At 50.8% G+C, this 8,728-nt stretch overlaps 1 protein-coding gene across 2 annotated transcripts in view; it reads left to right on the plus strand.

Moving 5' to 3' along the window:
• Positions 1 to 6,995, plus strand: part of LOC105517713 (chromosome unknown open reading frame, human C10orf71) — a 28,294-nt gene extending 21,299 nt beyond the window's left edge. Inside the window, exons 3-4 of one of the 2 annotated variants that reach the window (XM_011950363.1) lie at positions 1,877 to 6,413; positions 6,446 to 6,995. In XM_011950363.1, coding sequence (XP_011805753.1) covers positions 2,024 to 6,328 — 4,305 coding nt within the window. In that variant the 5' untranslated portion in view covers positions 1,877 to 2,023 and the 3' untranslated portion in view covers positions 6,329 to 6,413; positions 6,446 to 6,995. Of the gene's footprint in view, positions 1 to 1,876; positions 6,414 to 6,445 lie in introns of those variants that run through there. The other variant, XM_011950362.1, reaches the window with a different exon arrangement.
• The last annotated feature ends 1,733 nt before the right edge of the window (positions 6,996 to 8,728 follow it).

Here is an 8,728-nt window from a genome sequence, read left to right on the forward strand (position 1 = left end):
GGCCACAAAGATGTAAATTTAATCTTCAATCATGCTCAGTACCATGAAGAAAAAACCATGCACAGTGAGAGAGATGAGCAAGGAGGGAATGTCCATGGAATATCAGGGAAGAACTCTGCAAAAACACCCCTGAACTTCAGGCACTGTATGGGTCTGATTCTGCAGAAGATCAGAACCAATAGGATACGTGGCTATAGAGAGAGCAATTTATTTTAAGGAAATGGCTGGAGTGACTGTGGAGGGTGGCAAGTCCAAAATGGGAATAGCTGGAGACCCAGAAAGAGTTGATAAGACAGTTCCAATCCAAAGACGATCTGAAGGCAGAAGTTTCTCTTCCTCGAGGGACTGTGTTTTTTTAAGACATTTTATTGAGGTATGACTGGCATACAAAAAGCTATACATATTTAATGTGTACAGTTTGATGAGTTTGGAGATAAGTAATGCACCCCATGAAACCATCACCACAATCCATGCATAAACCTATCCATCACCTCCAAACATTTCCTCCCACCTCTTTTATTTATTATTTGTGTACGTGTGATAAGAGCATTTAACATAAGATCTATCCTCAGCAAATTTCAAGCACATAACACAGTATTGTTAACTACAGACACCTGCTGTACATCAGATCTCCAGAACTAATTCATCTTGCATAACTAAAAATGTTACGTCCTTTGACAAATAATTCCCCCCTTCCCTGCTCCCCAGCCTCTGACAACCCCCATTCTACTCTCTGCTTCTATGAGTTCGGCTGTTTCAGATTCCTCATGTAAGTGACATCATGCAGTATTTGTCTTTCTGTGACTGGGTTCTCTTAACAAAATGTCCTCCAGATTCACCCATGTTATCAGAAATTTAAAGATTTCCTGCTTGTTTAAGGTTGAATAATTCTATTGTATGCATATACCACATTTTCTTTATCCATTCATCCATCAGTGGAAATTTTGTTCGCTTCTGTGTCTTGGCCATAACGAACATGTGGGTGCAGATACCTCTTTAAGATCCTAATTTCATTTACTTTGGGCCTGTACCCAGATATGGGAATGCTGGATCATATAGTAGTTCTAGTTTTAATTTTTTGAGGAATCTTTATACTGTTTTCCACAGTGACTACATCAATTTACATTTCCACCCATGGTGTACAGGAGTTCCTTTTTCTCCACATCCTTCCCAACACTTGTCATCTTTTCTTTCTTTGATAATAGCCATCCTAACAGGCATGATGTGATATGTCATTGTGGCTTTGATTTGCATTTCCCTGATGGTTAGTGATGGTGAGCACCTTTTTATATACTTGTTTGCCATTTCTATGTAATGGAGATGTATTTTTGGAGATGTATCTGTTCACTTCCTCTACCCATTTTTAAATCAGAGGGTTTGAGGTTTTGTTTCATTTTGTTTTGTTTGTTATTCAGTTGTAGGAGTTTCTCATGTATTTTGGATATTAAGCCTTTATCAGATATGCAGTTTGAAAACATTTTCTTCCATTCCGTAGAATACCTTTTCATTTTTGTAATTGTTTCCCTTGCTGTGCAGAAGCTTTTGACTTGATGTAATCCCACTTGTCTATTTTTGTTTGTGTTGCTTGTGAACTCAGCCTTTTTACTCTTAGAGCCTTCAACTAATTAAATGAGGACCACCTGCCTTACAGAAGATAAACTGCTTTACTTAAAGTCTACTGATTTTAGTGTTAATCACATCTTAAAAATACCTTCACAGAAACAGCTAAACTGGTCTACAGTCTAGACGTATAGCAAGCTAGCCAAGTTGACACATAAAATTAACCCTCACAGGCACCATTTTCCACCTGGACCAGCACGTATTCTTGCGTAGAGCTGTATACCCTGTTCACACACTGCATCTTTTTCTTTTGCAGAGTAAAAAACAAAAATTCCCCACTTTGCAATTGCATCTGTGAATGAGAAGCTCCAGTTTTGTGGGAAGAGGGAAACACCTAAACTTGCCAGAATCATCACCAGAGACACCTGCCGGCTGACGAGGGCAGCTTTCTTGGAGCCAACAGATGATGCAGGGAAACAAGAAGTGCACAGATGGATTCAGTGACTCCTCCAGCATCGGCAGCGTGTTGGATGATGCAGACAGGGAAGTGAGCAGCCTCACAGACCGGGCATTCCGGAGCTTGTGCATCTCAGAGGATACATCCTTCCATGACTCCTATCTGGCCGTGTCCCCAGATATCAACCGACAGGTGTTTGGGACTTTTCACCAGAGAACAGTGAGCCACACCCAGAGGAAAAGTGGCATCTGGAGCCAGTTACCGTCACAGGGCACGGAACATTCAGGCTGGGCAGCCACCTTCCGACAGCTACCCAAGTACCTTCAGGGAGAGGAAAAGTACCCCAAAACCAGCCCCCCACCAACGCCAGTCCAGAGGAGACTGGAGGTGCCAGTTTCTGGCCTAAGGAGCAGCAACAAGCCGGTCTCCAAAGTATCAACACTAATTAAATCTTTCGACAGGACTGAGAGCCAACGTTGTGAAAGCAGGCCCACTACCAGCAAGCCTCCGGCTCTGAAAAATCCCCCCAAATTCGCTCCTCTTCCAGAAAGCAGTGTCAACTTCTGCTTTGATTCTGCATTTCTGACAGTCAGGAGGGTGCCTGCTGAAGTTTCCAACACCCATCAGAACAGCCACCAGCCAGGCAGGAAACACGGAGAACAGGAGTCCTCCAAGAACCCAGAAATGGCCTGTCACAGCTCCAGCAGCTTCCTCCCGGCAGCCGACGACATGGCCACCTCATCTGAGTCAAAATTCCCCTCTCCACACCACAAGCCAGCCACGGGTGAGCCTGGGAGAGGCAAAGGCACCTTTCTGCACAGTGAAAATAGTGCTTTTGAGTCATGGAATGCCCACCAACCAAAGCTGCTGGAGAGAAAGGACGCGGCTGGAACCGTCCCAGAAAGCAAAGCTCCCAAGCACTATGGGGACACGACCTTACTAAGAGAACCCCGTCCCCCTGAGTGCACAGTCTCTCCCTGCCAGGTGCAGGCCTGCTGCAGTCAGGAAGAGAACAGACTCACAGCAGGGGCTCTGTCCACATCCGTACCCTGGGGGTGCAGGGATCCAGGATCCCAGGTATTTGCTGTGGAAGGAAAAGCTCCCAGCTCACAGCCGGATTCTCAAGAGAAGCCAGCCCAGCCCCCATGGAGGAAGCCAAAGACTGGCAAAAAAGGGAAAGAAAGTCTACAAGATACCTCGGAAGAAAAGACACAGACCAGCAGGAGAGGCCCACCTTTGTATACAAAACACAACCCCCAGGGACAGTTTCCAGAAAATGATGCTCTTCACCTGCCTGTGGAACCCAATGAACATTATGAACCCCCCTTTAACATCAGTAAGCTCCTGACCCCCATCATACCCAGCAAGCACACCCTGGATTCAGCAGAGAACCAGCCGGCAGAGCAAACCCCATCACCCCCAGGACAGCTAAATGGATACCAAGAGAAGGAGCCCAGTGAATGTCAGTCTCGAGACAGCTACAAGTCCAAAGCCCCTAGCCTGCTGTTTAACCTCAAGGACGTACGGAAGCGTGTTAAGAGCACATACAGTTCCTCACCTCTCTTGAAAGGGCTTGATGAGAAAACTAGAGGTAAGGTTGATGGAAAGCAAGAACCTGTGAGCAACGGTGTCATCCTACCCAATGGGCTTGAGGAAAGCCCTCCAAACGAGCTTTCTAAGGAGAGACCCGCTGATGACCTCACTGCATCACACGTCAATCCCCAGAAAGGCCCTACAGCTGACCCCGGTGAGCCCTCTGCAGACAGCTATCTAAATCTTAGCGCAGCTTCGACTATCACCAAAGTCCCCTTCTATGTTAACGGGGAGGCTGCTGAGAGGAGCAGTTACGAGAATGACGAGGTGGAAGGAGAGATGGAGATGGGTCCTGCCGGATCCGGCTGGTGTCCAGACTCCAGGGAGCACCGCCCCAGGAAACACCTCTCCCTCAGGCTTTGCAGTAGGGATCCTGAACCTGGAAGGGCTACAGAGAAAACGAAGACCCACCAGTTAGAGAATGGGCTCTCCAGATCTGTGTCCCAAGAGACAGAACCTGAGAGGGAGGCAGGACTTCAGAACACACCCTTGAACCAGAAATTATCCCCAGGGCCCCTCTCTCCTGAGGAGGAAGATGTGTTTTACAGTGACAGCCAGTCCGATTTTATGCCAAGCCTCAAAGGTAAGGCCAAATTCAGCACCAGCTCTTCAGATCAATCCTTTGCCTCATTTGATGATCAGCAGAAGACATGGTTTACTGAGAACCAGCGGGAAGACAGGAGGAAGGATGTGAGTGCAGGTGACAGTCAGAAGGATGAGAAGGAGAACATGGTGGGGAAGGATGAGCTGCAGTACTGCGCCTTAAGCAATGGGCACGTGTGCCTGGAAGACTGCAGCCAGGGGGAAGCATTGCAAAGAGAAGGGAAAAGTGTGCCTGGAGGAAGAACCAGGAAGGCATCGGCAGAGGAAGCTAATTTCAGAGGCTCGCGGATTGGGGAAAATAAGGGTACGACCTTTTCACAGGCCAAAGACCTTACTCCCTCACCATCTTCTGCTTCAAATAGGCACGTGCTCTTTACCATTAAAGACAACACCCTCAGAGCCACCCCAGTAATTAAACCTATTATGCTGCCTCTCCTGAGGACCCTGTCCTTGGAGGACTCCCTCAGCAGTGGCCACAAAGAGGAGGAATTGCCAAGGCCAGAATGGGGTGAGGATCCTGGTTTCTGTGCCCCCGAAAACCAGGACATTCTTGGTACATCAACACCCACTAACACGCTGAGCACACGTGTGAAGTGCATGGCCAACGAGGTCATGGAGGACCCCAGGCAGGGGTCCAGCATGGCCAGGATGGAGGCCTCTCAGCCCGCCCCAAAGGGGAATTTCCCATCTATGCCTCTGGTGGGAGAGGGGGACAGGGTGAAGCCACCACCAGATGCTGCACATGGCCTCATGGCAAGCAATTGCAAGAGCGGCTCTGCAGACCCAGGGAAGCCAGCAGCCCCACGGCACATTCCCACCATCACTTTACCCGAGGGCGACCTAGAAGACCAGCCACCCCCATGGCAGCCTGAAACCTGCTGGGAAGAGCAGACACCAGGTTTCAAGAGTCACTTTTTGTCCACACCCAGAGCAGGGCCCCCTGGCAGAAAACTGGTCCCTGGTGAGATGGCAAATTCCCCTAACCCCAGCTCCCCGGGGGAGAGCAGTGCCTGCTCCCCTGCTGCCAGCAGCATTTGGGATGAGGCTTCCCAGGCCCCTGGAGCACCAGAGCTGCTGCCCGAGGAGCCTCCTCAAGCCAGTCCCTGGGCCAGCTCCAGTCCTGCCAGGGTCACTAGGAGGGAGGACCTGACCCACGCCCTCGTGTGGGAGAGTGGCTCTGACCCCCTACTTGAGCTGTCGGCAGAAGACCTCCGAACCCTGTCTCCAAGAGGTTCATTGCTGGATGTGGCTACCAGCCCAGCAGGCACCCCTGGGAGACTTGAGCTTCCTGCACAGCTAGAGAGGGCAGCAAGCAAGCCACCTGCAGTCCCACCCAAAACAGAGAAAGCCCTGCGGCGGGCGAAGAAGCTGGCAAGTAAGAGGAGGAAGACTGACCAGGCTCAAGAGAAGCACAGCGAGTCACAGGAGGGAAAACCCTGCCCAGAGGACTTGGAGCAGCAGCAAAGGCCACTGTGCCCCAGAGAGAGGCTCCGACACAGTTTCCCTGTGGTCCGTTCCCTGCCCCCTCCCGTGCACCGCCACTCTGTGTCTGGCTTCTCGGAGCCTGTTGGGAGGCAGCCCGGAGGCCCCCAGTCCCTCACACCCCTGCCCGCGTACCCTGCCACCCAGAAGGTCCTCCAGGATCCACAGTCCGGGGAGTACTTTGTCTTCGACTTGCCACTCCAGGTGAAAATCAAGACCTTCTATGACCCAGAGACGGGCAAGTATGTCAAGGTCTCCATCCCGTCCTCCGAGGGGGCCTCCCCAGAGCCGACCCCACCAGATGCCCTGGCCGCTCCCTATGTGCTGTACCCCGGCTTCCAGCCAGTGCCTGTGACAGCCTTGATGCCACTGCGGTGCTCCTCTCAGCTCTCCGCACCCACCTTCCTCAGGCAAGGCCCTCGTGCCTCCACGGCCCGTGCCAGGCCCCAGAGTGTCCACGAGTCTGGACTACAGCTGGCCTCAGGGCCTCATGGTGACTGCACCCCACACTCTACAGGCCAGCACCCTCATGGGCCTCCCCAGAGCCCAGAGGAGGAGGGTGCAGAAGCTCCAGGCCTGGGCATCATCTCCACCGACGACCTAGAGGACTTTGCCACAGAAGGCATTTCTTGAGTTACCGCAGGCTGAGCCCCACCCCCAGATGAACCCAGAGGAGCTTACTTCCCTCTCCCCCAAAACAAGCAACACACACACACACATATGCAGACACATGCACACGCACACGCATACACACACACACACACACACACACACACATGATCGTCAACACATGGCCTTTTTAGATCCGCAAAATCCAGAAGGCAGTAGGGATCCCAAGACAACCTCACCCAAAGGGCTCCCTGTCTCTCCTCTGATGGAGGGGCGCTGCTTGCTTGGCCCGGTCCCCTCCATGCCAGTTCCCAGGTGCACTCTACTCCAGCCCTTCTCCATCCCTTCCTTCCTCCCTCTCCTGACCTGCCCTGCTCTTCCCTGGCCCTGCCAACCAGGTGGGTGTGGCAAGGGCACCACCTGGTCCCAAGGGTCCCTCTGCACCTGCACCCACCCACTCACTTGTAGCCTCCTTGATAAGCAAACCTCTGAGGCCCCCAGCTCAGACTCAGCAGCCATTTCAGGTCACCTCAGGCAGACTGGCTAAGGACCAGCGCAGGGCAATTTTGCAGAAATGATCATTTGCATAGAATGGGTTTCCTTCACAGGGAGAAACTTGCCTCTGAAAGCTATTTTCTGATCAAGAAAAGGCCCACTTTTTAAAAAGTGAAACAAGTTTGCAGATACGGTTGTGTCCCTGGACTCCTGTCTTCCTTCTGTGGGCAGTGGGGGTCAGGACTGACAGAGCCACTTCCCTATCGACCACAGTCTGGCGTCCCACCTTGTCCCTCCAACACCTGTCCATGCCTTTGCAGGGCCAGGCCCTCCAGTAGGTCCTGACTGCCCCAATTTAGTGACCAGTACCTGTGCCCTCCACTTAAAAAGAAAGTGTGTTCACCCCCTCACCCCCTGTCAGTTCCTGACCTTTGGGGATTTGGAGGGAAGTGTCGGGATTCACTCAAGAGTTTGAGTTTTACCTAACGAAACAGGTCCACTGGCCCAGCACAGTAAAGCCAAAATCCACACTGAGGTTTGCAGTGGGAGAAAGGAGGGTGTTTATTTACAGGGCACCAGCAAGGAGAATCAGGCAGCTCACACTTAAAACCTGACCTCCCTCATGGCTTGCAAGCATGGATTTTTTAATGGCAAGGGAAATTTTCAGGAAAGCCAAAGTTACAGATGAAATTGTAAATCAGCACATGGAGTGTACACATTGGTTTGGCGTAAAAAGGCAGGATATCTTGAACTAGGGACTTATGGGTCATAGGGTGGAATCAAACATTTTCTGAATTGCAATTGGTTAAGGAAGAGAAGCTTTGGTTTAAAATTTGGGTTAGCAGAAAGGAATGTTGTTAGCTCTGGCTTGTGGGTGGGACTTCCCCCAGGTCCCCCAGGAAGAAATTTAGAACAAAGAGCCGTTCTCAGAGTTCAGTCCTCAGTTCCCTCTTCTCTGAGGTCTCTTTGCTAGTGGATCCATTTGGTGGGAGTCTAGGTTTCTGAAAAACAACTCAGAGTCACGAGTTCAGATGTTCTCTTTAATTTCCAGAGGGAACCAAACATCCCAGGACTCTGGCTTCCTTGGCTGTTGTTTTAGGTTACTATTACCTTCCTGCTCATCAAAAGAGCATCCTGCTCTTTTGCTTCTCAGGGCTGGCTAAGTGCCTGGAATTTCCCTTGAAAGAAGCCAAGATTTTTGTGTATTTCCATGGTTGGGGAGGGGTCCTTGCTCGATCTTAAGAGCAGGTGCCCTCTTGCAGGCAGCCGGCTAGGGAGCAAAACCAGCACCCAGGGTCCTGATAGGTTTCCACACCGTGGCTTCTACAGAAGCCTCTTAATGCTTGTTCTACTGGAAACACAGGGGCAAAACGTGCTTCCCTCTTTGTTTAGAAACCTCAGCAGCTGCCAGGACTGTGCTGCCCAGGGCGCAGGGGACCATGCAAGATGCATCGTCCTTGTCCTGTTGGCAAAGGCACCGTTTCCACACTGGAAGGATGAGGAGGCATTCAGTAAACCAAGTCCCAGACTCACACAAATACAGGGGCTTTGAGCACAGTTCAGGTCATGATTTGGATTCGAGATTTTATATCTTTTTGTTTTCCCAACAAGTGCAGCCACACCTGATTTTCATTGTGAAAATACCACACAACGCCCCCTCCTTTTCCCCCAGCCAATGCCATTCAATTTGGCCACACCTGTTGCCAGCCAGGCAACCAGCCAGGAGCGCAGGCAGACCACTATCCCAAAATCTGGTTCCCATGGGTCACTCACTGGGTGCAAGCGACAAGAACAAAGTTGCATTTTGACTCTGGCTCCGAATCACCTCAAGCATCCTCTCCACTTTGTTTTCATCTCACTAAAACATGAGAAGGAATAACTCATTTTGCAATTCTCAGGACCCGAGGAAAAGAACTATCTAACAAAGGA

The sequence above is a fragment of the Colobus angolensis genome, unplaced genomic scaffold (genome assembly GCF_000951035.1).
Source record: "Colobus angolensis palliatus isolate OR3802 unplaced genomic scaffold, Cang.pa_1.0 Scaffold306, whole genome shotgun sequence".
In the NCBI taxonomy this organism is placed as follows: domain Eukaryota; kingdom Metazoa; phylum Chordata; class Mammalia; order Primates; family Cercopithecidae; genus Colobus; species Colobus angolensis.